At 40.3% G+C, this 13,662-nt stretch overlaps 1 protein-coding gene across 1 annotated transcript; it reads left to right on the forward strand.

The window, feature by feature from the left end:
• Window positions 1-1,560: 1,560 nt before the first annotated feature.
• Window positions 1,561-9,358, forward strand: LOC106610741 (C-C chemokine receptor type 6-like). Its single transcript, XM_014210269.3, has 4 exons — window positions 1,561-1,950; window positions 5,593-5,949; window positions 6,088-6,498; window positions 6,616-9,358. Exons 2-4 carry the CDS (start codon window positions 5,602-5,604, stop codon window positions 6,988-6,990), a joined length of 1,134 nt encoding a protein of 377 aa, XP_014065744.3. The 5' UTR covers window positions 1,561-1,950; window positions 5,593-5,601; the 3' UTR covers window positions 6,991-9,358.
• Window positions 9,359-13,662: the final 4,304 nt, after the last annotated feature.

The raw sequence follows: 13,662 nt of genomic DNA on the forward strand, positions 1-13,662 counted from the left end.
TTAGCTACAGTATACATATCTCCCTTGCATATTACATAATTGATGCAGAAGCATACATACATTTTTGGACTCACCTTGGCTTGTGATGTGCTCGCTTAAACATGAAGGTGGCGCTGCGGTCCATTGTGGGCAAATTTTGTCATCAAACTTTATCATCAAAGTCTGTCATTCCCTGGATTTATGGTGGGAACTCCGAAGCAAAAAACACACAGCCACTCCATTGAATAGCAGGCTACTGGTTGCTTTGCAATGCTTGCAGTTAGCCACTGAATCCTTCCAAACGACTCATTGTTGAATTTGCGATTTCCAACTAGTTGTGTAATCTTTATGTCCAATGGCCGATGAGCACCGATACGTTTTATCTATAATTCCTCTTCATTATTTCTCTTCATATGACAAGGATTAAAAAGGATTTGCCAGGAGATTGTCTACTTGATTCATGATGATGACTGCTAGCAAAGACTTTGAAAGTAAGATGTTGACATGATCAGTCCAATCAAAGCTACTGTACATATAACATGATTTTACGTCATTTTATCTGTGGTCAATGACTTTGAGCCTTCTTGGAAGGGCACTTGTAATATTACTCTATGGCAGGACCCAAAGGGCGGAAATTTTAGATGTCTACCTTTACTAAGGATGTAAACTTGGTGACGATGTAGTGTTCCCATGAGTGACAGAACATTGAGCCAATCACGGCGCAATGCTCCTATTTTTTGCTGCCCCCCCGTATTAATGCCAAAATAACATGCAAAACAGGGAAGGCCCAAAAAATAAATATATTTATATATTTATTTATTGCTAAAAATGTGGGGCTCAAAACAAGTGGGCCTCTGCCCCACTTGCCCTGAAATACGGGTCGCCACTGGACACATCACTCCCTATGGCTGTGAAACCTGACACTTCGTGGTAGCGGAGTGCAGACAGATGAGTCCTTCTGGCACTATAAGGCAGTGGTTCTCAAACCTTTCCTCAACGACCCCCAGATGTTTAATGTATTTGATTTATTCCACAGATAGCACACAATTCAATTTGTCAAGCCCTTGACTATGTGAATCAGGTGAGCTACTTCAGGGCTACAACAACATTGTGAAACATCTAGGGTTCCCTGAGAAGAGGTTTGAGAACCACTGCTATAAGGCACTGGACCCTGTGAAGTTCACAGAGTGCATTGTACACCGAAATATCAGTCAGAACCGGTCCAGAACCACTCAAAGTCTCCCAAATAGACGACTTAACATCTAAGAGGTTAATACTATAAGTATAAGCAATGTGGTAAAAACTCTATTGAGCCCATCATATCCTTTAAGACCTTATGCCTAGAATGTTGGGCCTAAGGGTTCATGTATGTAAATTCAAATGTCAATTCATTTTCATGTGGAACTGAAAATGCTCAAACTACCAATTGAAAGTTTGATTTGCATATCAAGATGTCACTGGGTGTGTGTAGGCATTACATAAAAGCCTAGGTATCTTTGAACACAGGCGGGAGGTAGATGTGCAGGAGATGAGATCAAAAAAGAGAGATCAGATAAACAGAGATAAGATTATCTGTGCAGAAGCTAGTAGCTGTGACACGGTGAGGTTTCCACCTCCCAGGAGAGACACAACCAACCAGACTGAACCTCTCTATCCTGATCCCCACACACAGTAACTTCTGTCTGCAGAGATCGTAAAGTAGCCAAACTAGTCTCTGTAGACAGACCGTTGCATCAGGCAATATACCAATGCTAGCTTACATTGCTCCAATGTCTGGGATATCCCAGACTATAGCCTAACAGGAGTACTCTCAAATCAAGTTAATATATCTGGGCATCCTAGCTTACAAGATTGACCAGGCTTTGCCTGATTTGATTTAGAAGGCTTTATTTTGGGCTTAACCTGACCAGAACATTTTTCATCAACTGTTTTGTATCCTAGCAACCTGTCCTCTCAAGGGCTTGTCTACAGGTATGTACTGATAACTTATGAAGTGTATTTGATATAAACTGGTTCTTAGTTACATCTGAAATAATGTCTAGTAATGAATGAGGCTTGTAAAACCTTTGACGAACCAAAATAGTGTTATTTCTCACACACACATGCACAACACCTGCTCGCTCACTCATTCACTGACACACCACAGGCTTTCCCTTCCTTGAGCCTGCAACCTGGTCTCAGAGCATTTCATATTATTCTGTACATAAATCCGGGACACCCCATTTAGCATTATATGTTGCGTTTTGTATGCTATGTATTAATTTGTGGACTTACATTACCCATTTTGTATGATATGTTACAAATTACAATTCGTATTATATGTTCCCAAATTTGCAAAACGTGCAATATGTTACAAATTTGCAAAACGTATGATATGTTGTGAATTCTAGCTTGGTGGCTAACGTTAGCTGACTTTCCATGACATAGACTGACCAGGGGAATCCAGGTGAAAGCTACTGTATGATTCACTAAAGTCTGTGTAGATGAAGGGGAGTAGACAGGTTAAAGAAGGATTTTTAAGCTTTGAGGCAGACAATTGAGACATGGATTGTATATGTGTGCCAGAGGGTGGTGAACCATCAAGACAAAAGATTTACATACATATCCCGGAAGAAAGAAATGATCTCACTCCAATACATTTTAATAGAAAGTTAGCAAAAATAGATAAGATCTTGCTACCATGGAAAGGAAAATACCTGTCTGTGGAAAAATCACCCTGATTACATTTTTAGTCATATCACAGTTAATCTATTTGCTTATGGTTTTGCCTACACCTAGTGACCTGCTTTTTAAATTATATGAACAAAAAATATTCAACTTTATTTGGAATGGCAAGCCAGACAAAATTAAAAGGGCCTATTTATATAACGAATATGAATTCAGATGGCAGAAAATGTTAAATGTTAAAGCATTAGACCTCTCAGTAAAGGCATCAGTCATACAAAAGTTATACTTGAATCCGAAATGGCTCTCTAGCAAAAATGTCTCACCCCATGTTCAAGAATGTCCTTTTTCCCTTTATTCAGATTACATTTTAGTCATTTAGCAGACACTCTTATCCAGAGCGACTTACAGTAGTGAATGCATACATTTCATAATTTGTTTTTCTGTGCTGCCCCCCCGTGGAAATCGAACCCACAACCCTGGCATTGCAAACACCATGCTCTACCAACTGAGCTACAGGGAAGACTGCTCACTTTCCATTATTTGAAAAAGAAATAATCTCCAAAATATCGTTATTTTTTAAACAAGCCTTAGAATGTTGGTTGCAATTTCAGTTTAATACACCTGAAAAGACATAACAAATAAAACAACAAATATTGTGGTTAAACTCAAATATAGTAATTGATTAAAAAAAATTGTTTTATATATATATTTTTTTAAGTATAATTTTTGTAAATTATATCATAAGTATATATATATATATATATATATATATATATATATATATATATATATATATATATATGGGTATGTGTATGTATGTATGTATGTATATAGATACCATTACCCCCCAAATATATTGGGGATTGGAAATGATGCAGACAATTACATTGATATGAATATGTTAATATATCAGCATATATTAATGCTGAGCCACCCCCTGAAAAAATATATAATCAATAAAAAGACAAAATATTCAAGTGCCTTTGAACTGGGTATGGTAGTAGGTGCCAGGCGCACTGGTTTGAGTGTGTCAAGAACTGCAACGCTGTTGGGTTTTTCATGCTCAACAGTTTCCCGTGTGTATCAAGAATGGTCCACCACCCATTGGACATCCAGCCAACCTGACACAACTGTGGGATGCATTGGAATCAATGCTTTTGACACCTTGTACTGTAGAGTCCATGCCCTGACAAATTGAGGCTGTTCTAAGAGGAAAAGGGGGTGCAACTAAATATTAGGACGGTGTTCCTAATGTTTTGTACACTCAGTGTGTGTAGGCTACCTGTTTGAGCTTCTGTTAGACAGATTCAATGTGGTTTCTCAAGGGAGGCTGTGCGGTCTTGCCCTCGACCTGTGTTGGTTCAGATAGGACAGGTTAAGCCTGACACAGAGGGTATTTATTTTGGGCTATTGCCCGTGTATATCCGTGAATATTTGGTAAATCTACTTGTATATTTTGTATAATATGACACTTTCACTGGATCATTGGATCATTGGATCACCAAGGCCTGGAAATATATCTACACTCTGAGCACATCAACCTGCCCTGCCTTCTGCTGATTACAGGCCCTTACCACTGCTACAAGGTCTATATTTTACAATTACATAGGCTAATTCAGCTAATAAAAATGGCTGTCTGGTAGCCTCAATAAGTAGACAAAGATTTGTAGTTGAACAAATAATTGCACAAATATGGATTTTTTTAAAATGTAGACTGGACTTGAAAAAACTTGCACGACTTGGACTTGACCTGTTCTACTTCGGACTTGACTTGAGACTTGGACCTTGTGACTTGCTTGTGACTCGAATAATAGTGACTTGGTCCCACCTCTGGTTTAGAGCTCAGATTAATATTTTGTTTCTATGGTTGTAAAGCAATTTTGGGTCCTTGAAAAGCTCTATACTGTATAAGTCCCATGTATTATTTTTACTATTTGAAGAGGATCTGCAATGAATCACATTACATTCCAAGGCACGAGCAAATCCTTGAGCACTATGAGCACATTCATTCGTAACCGTTCTTAGATGATTGAGAGATGAATGTCTTCACACTGTGGACCAGCACTATTGTGACACTGAGCACAGAGAATCTTGCAATTAATTGCATTTAAATGGCTGTCAGTGAGATACAGAGTGTGGTTGGGAAGCTAAATGTGAAACAGGAATATTTATTGAGTGAAAGACAGGGAAGAGTCTTTTAACATAGCACGTGTGTAACATATGAGTGGTAGCATGACAATATCACACCGTAGTCAGATTGTTCCTCATACAGTATGTCACTGTACATCTCTACAGCTATTTGACTATTATCCCTTATATGTAGCTACAGTACATGCGTAATATAGTGTAGTTTACAATGCTTTACACAATTTGTCTTTTCGGTCATGTTTATCATTCTTATCAAACAGAAGTCATGACAGTCGTGATAATTCCGTGTGGGAGCTGACTCTCAATGTGCTTGTCTCATCTGTATGTGACAAGCAGGCTTCACTGGCATCATGTTGACCTGTTTTAGTCACATCAGTGTTGATGTGAGAACATATCTGAGATGCTGTGTACAATGTGTCTCAGTTTCTCTAGCCTTGGGTCTGATAAGGATCTGAACAGTGCTTTAGATCTGACATATACAAATACACCTACACGCGCCTTGATGTACTCTCGGTCAAAACAGAAAATGGGGTCATTCACAACTAACGGATGTTCTCAAGCTCTCAGACATGTTGGTTTCTCAGTAAATAGGGTTTGCACTCCGCAGTTGAACACTTTCACTGCTGTATGTGTAAAATAGGACGTGCCACATTGAAGCTACAGACAATAGTTCACAGTTACTGTGATGTTTATATCTTCTCTTTTTGTCATGGACTTGATTGTACATCATGACATTCGATAACTAAATCATGATAGAAGGCCTACTATTTTCTGCAGAAATATATTTTTTCTCCACAGGTGATAAACATGGAGGTGCATAATGAGACGCAAACAGATGAATATGATTATTATGACCCAAAAGACTACACTGAAGGTTATCCTGATGATAGCGAAACAGAATATATCTGTAACCTTAATCTCAACCGTGATATGGAGATAGTCATACAGACCTACGTCCATTCCTTCATCTGTGCATTCGGTCTCTGTGGCAATGCGTTGGTGATTGTCACATATGCCTTCTACAAGAAAGCCAAGACCATGACGGACGTGTACCTTCTGAACGTGGCTGTGGCAGATCTGCTGTTCATCGTGGCCCTGCCACTCATCATCTACAATGAGCAGCATGACTGGAGCATGGGCTCAGTGGTCTGCAAGGTACGGGTTTGGTGCGGTTCCTGATGCAGTTCCTAATAAAGCTCCTGATGTTTCAATGTCGTTCATGTTATACAGTGAAGTCAGAGGCAGATGTCCACATTGCATGGAATTATAAGAATATGTTCTTCATTCTCTAAGGCCCTACGAGGAGCCTACAGTATCAACCTGTACAGTGGCATGCTCCTGTTGGCTTGCATCAGTGGAGACCGCTACATCTCCGTCGTCCAGGCCAGGCGCTCCTTCGGCCTCCGCTCCCGGACCCTGATCTACAGCCGCCTCATCTGCACAGCCATCTGGACACTGGCCATAGCCCTGTCTATCCCCACAGTCATCTACAACGAGCGGGTTGAGGAGAACAACAGGTTGGGAAAGACTATAGTCGTGTGCCAGGTGCAGTTCGAAAGTAACAAGACCGCCCGGCTGATAAAAGTGCTGGTACCCAGTCTGCAGGTGACCATGGGGTTCTTCCTGCCCATCCTGGTCATGGTCCTCTGTTATGCCAGCATCATCTGGACCCTCCTGAGGGCCCACAGCACCCAGAGGCACAAGGTTCCAGTATCCACCAAAGTTCCAGTCATAGAATTAGAATGTTTAATTTTAAGAATATAGTCAATGTTTCTTATAGGGGCAATTAAGTTTATCTTGTTGTTTCTTCTCTCACTTAAGGCAGTGCGTGTGGTCCTAGCCGTGGTCGTGGTCTTCATCGTGTGCCACTTGCCCTACAACATGACCCTGCTCTACCACACAGTGGCTCTGTTCCAGCAGAGAGAGTGTGAGGGGGAGAAGGTCATCCTCACCGCCCTCACCGCCACCAAGAGCGTGGCCTACCTCCACTGCTGCCTCAACCCCATCCTGTACGCCTTCATCGGGGTCAAGTTCAGGAACCACTTTAGGAAGATCCTGGCGGATCTGTGGTGCCTGGGCAGGAAGTACATCTACCCCTCGGGTCGCTCCTCACGCATGACCTCTGACCTCTATATCCCAACTCGCAAGTCCACTGACGGATCCAACAACGAGAATGGCTCCTCGTTCACCATGTGAAGATGGGAGTAGGTTGAGATTGCCTCCAACTACTACGGGTGATGATAACATGGTTAGTCAGGAAGTCCAGTAGTGACTGTTATGTTCAATATGAGCATTTGTTTGATGCTGTAGCTACAGTACATGGTATTTGTCATATGGATGCTGATCATTATGTATTGAAATTGCTCTAATGTCCAATATTCCTCTTTGCTTATCATTGCCAATTTGTTTCACAGCATGATACTGCTTTTTGTCAAAATATAGCCAAGAATTACTAAAACATAAAAACAATCAAATAAAAATGTACTGGATGCAATCTAATAGAATACAATGACGCTATGTGTCTTTAAAGTAAATGTATTTGTCTAGAACAGATCTCATCTCTCTAAAGTACAAATAAGCATTCACTAGTTCCATGGGATGTTTTGCATAAACCAGTCTTTCAGTAAAAGTAATGTGGTCCCAAAGGGGAGCTTTCCAAATTAAAGTGTGTGGGCTACGGAGAGATACAAAATGCTGCAGTTTGAGGACATATGGTGGAGAGTGATTCAGGAGCTGGAGATGGGGGTGTGAGCATGTGGGTCTGAGCAGGTGTGATGTAGTTGATGCTTGTGTGATGTTGTCGTTTGTATGTGTAAGTTTGTATTGTTAAAAAATATATATATACAGTACCAGTCAAATGTTTGGACACACCTACTCATTCAAGGGTTTTTCTATATTTGTACTATATTCTACGTTGTAGAATACAAGTGAAGACATCACAATTATGAAATAGCACATACGGAATCATGTAGTAACCAAAAAAGTGTTAAACCAACATATATTTTATATTTGAGATTCTTCAAAGTAGCCACCTTTTGCCTTGATGAAAGCGTTGCACACTCTGTCCCGTGGCTCAATTTACCCTATAAGTTGTCTCAAGAGAACACATTTTTTGGGATAAGCTATGTTTTCACAACTGTAATGGTTACATGACCTATTTCCAGGGATACACAACATCCTGAAATATATGTAGATATCTTTGTTAGAAATAATACTATATTTCCCTTGACGGAGTGTGCTGAATTTAAAAAATGCTTCAACTTACCCCACTCTCCCCTGAAGCCTTTGAATACAGTATACTGTATTTACAAAAGCAAGCATAGTACTCTCCCTTCTCTGTGCCCATAATCCCTACAAGACCCATTAAGACCTTCCACTTTATTTTCTTAACATCCTGTTTTTTATTATATTTATAAGCTTTTCAGGTAAGACACCTTTGAACAACAAATAGAGTTTTGGTTTGAGCAAAATTAGAGGAGGGTAAGAGAAAATAAAACAACTTCATGCTAAGTTTCCACATGAAAGCGTTCAAAGATGAGCAGAGTCAATAGGCATAGATAGAGTGGAGGAAGGGTAGCTAAAAGTGGAGACGACAACACAGCTGTACAACTGCGGTATAATTGGAATGATTTCATAATAGGAGAAGGTCTACAGTATTTGTGTCACAGACGCCACCTAATGATGACACACTTCAACAAAATCTAATCATATAGACAGTCAAAGCATCCTTAGGCTGCTTGAGATACGTACTCATTGTGAATAGTGTATTTTTGACTGATTTCAGGTTCTCATGACAATCAGTGATATCATATGGTGTATTATATGAGGTATAGATTCTATCACAGTGTATTATATGCACTATAAACTATAGCTATAAATATGGCAGAAGAATCGAAAATGTGCTATATAGCAGTACAACAGACTCCAAGAGGATAGAAAATGCTTTGAGCAGTTCACCTCTTATCTTCCTAAGAGAACAATATCTGTAGACATGAAACTGTCTTCGAGCTGAGCTGTGAGCAGCATTGTTTCGGTGGCTATGTAGCTGTTGGTTAATTACTGCAGTAGGCTAAATCAGGGTCACACAGAGTGATTCTTGGTAGTCTTAAACAAATCTACTTTGAAACAAACTTATACACCTCACACACATGGTTATGGGCTTAAAAAAAGAAGACACCTGTACCATGTCAGATATTGTCACGGGTCCCTCCGGAAACTTTCATTACGCACACCTGTCCCCTATTCCCACTGATTAGTACTTGTATAAGTGTGCCCTTTGGTTCCATTGGGCTGTAGATTATTGTTACAATGTCCTTTGGTGCGCGTGAGTACCTGTGCAGTGTTGTTTTGGCTTTTGTGCCACTTGTATTGTGCAGATGATTACGGTTTTCGTCCCCTGTGATAATCATTGTGCGATTGTGTATTTATTTGAGGTACTCCTCGCTCTTTTGTTTGGGTTTCAACCCTGTGTTTTGTATAGTGTTTGTTTGGTCTTCATCCCCGTGCCTTTACACGGCACACCGTAATTTGGGTGAAATAAAAAAATCTGCATTACGCATTCCTGCGCCTGTCTCCCGAATCATTCATACTTACGTGTCAGAATAATCGACCAATAAGGGAAACAGCGGGAATGGCCCGTCCGACGACGCAACTTCAGCAGCTACAACTGGCCGGTCCGACACCGCCACAACCAGTTCGTCCGACGCCACTGCTACTGGTCCGTCTGACGCACCGCAACTTCGGCAGAGGCAACTGGCCCATCCAATGACGACGCAACTTCGGCATCTGCATCGGGTCCTGATCGACCCGCACTGCGTTCCTGTGATTGTCCTCGAGGCCGGTGTCATTGCGCTGCACAGGCGGGGGTACTGTTACGGATCCCTGGTCTTCGTCCCCGTGCCTTTACATGGCACGCTGTAATTTGGGGTAATAAAAACCCCTATTATGCATTCCTGCGCCTGTCTCTCGACTCGTCATACCAACATGACAGATATAGAGTTGAAATGTATTGAATTTTGAGTTTGCATCCCAATATTACACGTTATATACAGTACATCACAGAAGACTGAAACACCAGATTTCCATGGGTTATATTTTTATTTTATTAATTATGAAAATTATTAATAATCCCCTTTGGGGCCAAAAAGGGCGGTTTTGGTCAGTGACTGCAGGAAAGGGACACTGTTACAGTTGGCCCCCTTTTCTGACCTACATAAGACTGGATTTGAGTTCACAAAGATCAAAATCACAACACCACAGAGTGCAAGAATCTTGATCGAGTGTAAAAGACACTGCTGAAACCATTGTATGCAACATGTGTTGTTAGGGCAACCTTGAACACAAAGGTACATTTTTCACAAAACTCCCTATGATGATTTACAATAATTAGTAAAGGCTCTTCACACTAACTGGACTTTTCGCAAAAATAATCTTGACTACACATTTTACTGCAATGTAAACTTTTGAATGTGTCACAACTCAACCGCTACATCCAGAGGGAGCACAGGAGACTAACCTGACAGTTGCCCCCCTCTAAGCAGGGCAGTGAAAACAGATGTCTCGTTGAGCCAGCAGTCTTACATGAAAACATGTAATAGCTGAGCAATGTTTTTGAAACAGCTGAAATGTCCAGATATTTTCCTTCTTTTTGAGACTTGCTTTATTGAGTTTTAACCTGATGAAATTGAAGTAAAAGCCTGTTACATTCTGAAATTGTCACCATATCTTTAAATCTCAACGGTGTAGTTTTTGCGTAACTGCACTGAGCCACCGATGTCCAGGAAAGAAGCAACTCACATGCTTCGTAAAGAACAGGTGTAGACTAACAGTGAAATGATTACTTATGCAGAGAGACATATAGAAAAACAATAACACAAGGAATAAATACACAATGAGTAACGATAGCCTAACTATATACACGAGGTACTAGTGCCAATTCTATGTGCAGGGGTACCATGTAATTGCGGTATGTACAGTTAGAGTCGGAAGTTTACATACACTTAGTCATTAAAACTTGTTTTTCAACCACTCCACAAATTTCTTGTTAACAAACAATAGTTTTGGCAAGTCGGTTAGGACATCTACTTTGTGCATGACACAAGTCATTTTTCCAACAATTGTTTACATACAGATACAACTCATTGTATCACAATTACAGTGGGTCAGAAGTTTACAAACACTAAGTTAACTGTGCCTTTAAACAGCTTGGAAAATTCCAGGAAATGATGTCATGGCTTTAGAAGTTTCTGATAGGCTAATTGACATCATTTGAGTCAATTGGAGTTGTACCTGTGGATGTATTTCAAGGCCTACCTTCAAACTCAGTGCCTCTTTGCTTGACATCATGGGAAAATCTAAAGAAATCAGCCAAGACCTCAGAAAAAAAATTGTAGACCTCCACAAATCTGGTTCATCCTTGGGAGCAATTTTCAAACACCTGAAGGTACCATGTTCATCATACAAACAATAGTACGCAAGTATAAACACAATGGGACCACGCAGCCGTCATACCGCTCAGGAAGGAGACGCGCTCTGTCTCTTGGAGATGAACGTACTTTTGTGCGAAAAGTGCAAATAATTCCCAGAACAACAGCAAAGGACCTTGTGAAGATGCTGGAAGAAACAGGTACAAAAGTATCTATATCCACAGTAAAACGAGTCCTATATCGACATAAACTGAAAGACCGCTCAGCAAGGAAGAAGCCACTGCTCCAAAACTGCAATTAAAAAAGCCAGACTACGGTTTGCAACTGCACATGGTGTCACGTCCTGACCAGTAAAAGGGGTTATTTGTCATTGTAGTTTGGTCAGGGCGTGGCAGAGGGTGTTTGTTTTGTGCGTTTCGGTGTTTTTGGGTTTAGGTTCTATGTTATCTATTTCTATGTTTATTTCTAGTTTTGTATTTCTATTTTGGGTTTTTGGCAATGACCTCCAATTAGAGGCAGCTGGTTGTCGTTGTCTCTAATTGGAGGCCATATTAGTTATGTTTGTTTCACTTGTGTTTTGTGGGTGGTTGTTTTCTGTATAGCCTGGGAGCCTTACGGAACTGTTTTTCGTCATTTGTTTATTTTGTTTAAGTGTTTTCTTTAAATAAATTAAGAAGATGAGCACTTTACCCGCTGCGCCTTGGTCCTATCCTTACGACGCCCATGACACATGGGGACAAAGATCATACTTATTGGAGAAATGTCCTCTGGTCTGATTAAACAAAAATAGAACTGTTTGGCCATAATGACCATCGTTATGTTTGGAGGAAAAAGGGGAATGCTTGCAAGCCGATGAACACTATCCCAACTGTGAAGCACGGGGGTGGCAGCATCATGTTGGGGGGTGCTTTGCTGCAGGAGGGACTGGTGCACTTCACAAAATAGATGGACAATGACCCCAAGCATACTTCCAACGTTGTTGCAAAATGGCTTAAGGACAACAAAGTCAAGGTATTGGAGTGGCCATCACAAAGCCCTGACCTCAAACCCATTGAAAATTTGTGGGCAGAACTGAAAACACGTGTGCGAGCAAGGAGGCCTGCAAACCTGACTCAGTTACACCAGCTCTGTCAGGAGGAATGGGCCAAAATTCACCCAACTTATTGTGGGAAGCTTGTGGAAGGCTACCCAAAATGTTTGACCGAAGTTAAACAATTTAAAGGCAATGCTACCAAAGACTAATTGAGTGTATGTAAACTTCTGACCCACTGGGAATGTGATGAAAGAAATAAAAGCTGAAATAAATCATTCTCTCTACTATTATTCTGACATTTCACATTCTTAAAATAATGTGGTGATACTAACTGACCTAAGACAGGGAATTTTTACTAGGATTAAATGTCAGGAATTGTGGCAGTCTCTATGGGGGTAGAGGAATTAACATTTTCATTAGCAATTTGCTTTTACATAAAATGAAGCATGGTTTGTTCTACAATAAATGTAATACGCTAACTAGTGTAAGCGGTCCTATCTAGCTATGGCTCAGCTAAACATCAGCATTCAGCTAACAGCCAGCACGGTGATGTGAGGAGGATGCAGAAATATTTTTGCTTAGCTAGCTAATGTTACCTAGCTGAAGAGCCTATATTATAATAGGGATAACACTGTATGATAATGTTTCTGTACTTTTATATTCGTAGCTACGGGAGGGGTTAACGTTAATTATTGCCACACTAACATTACTTGATCATGAAGCATGTTGTTAGTTAGCTATCTATCTTGCTAGCTTGCGGGAGTTAGCTGTTTATTGTCGACTAATTTAATGTGCTAGGACATGCTTGTGAATTGTTGCATTTTTCAAGAGTGTAATATGGTTAAGTTGAATTATTCAATAGTGTAATACGTTTTAGAAGAAAAGTTGCTTGGATTGTTAAATAGTTTGTGCTTACTGTCTATTGGCTATTGTGATATTTACGGTCAATTTGAGCTGAGGACCAAGAATGTTGTCTTGACAGCCACAATGAAAGGTAAGACAAGGCAAGGATGTAAAGTAAAAATCTCTTTCGCCAATCCACTCCTCAGACTGTCCTTTATCTGTCGTATCGTAGGGGGAATAGGGCCTTAGTATAAGAGAGACTTGAGGGTCTTCCCCCAGACTGAAGTTTCCTGCACCATGAGGAAGGTTCACATCCACCAATAGTGGGGAACTGTTACTATGCATATCAATACTAAAGCCTTTGGATTCAGTACTGATAATGTACTCAGAATTGAGGTTGTATTCTTGACAAGTTTATTGCATAAAGCACTGTGTAATGTTCAAAGTATTATAGCAATAAAAAACGTTGAGAAAAACACAAAATAATGTTTAAAGTATAAAGCATAATACATAAAAGCTGCTACATACAACATTGCATACAGCTTCTTGCATAAACCAACCAAATAG

Source organism: Salmo salar, chromosome 09 (genome assembly GCF_965601325.2).
Source record: "Salmo salar chromosome 09, fSalSal1, whole genome shotgun sequence".
In the NCBI taxonomy this organism is placed as follows: Eukaryota; Metazoa; Chordata; class Actinopteri; order Salmoniformes; family Salmonidae; genus Salmo; species Salmo salar.

Coding starts and splice junctions, on each gene's coding strand:
- LOC106610741 (XM_014210269.3), top strand. CDS start 5,602: ATGGAGGTGCATAATGAGACGCAAACAGATGAATATGATTATTATGAC. Junction 5,950..6,087: donor TGGGCTCAGTGGTCTGCAAG/GTACGGGTTTGG, acceptor TCATTCTCTAAG/GCCCTACGAGGAGCCTACAG. Junction 6,499..6,615: donor ACAGCACCCAGAGGCACAAG/GTTCCAGTATCC, acceptor CTCTCACTTAAG/GCAGTGCGTGTGGTCCTAGC.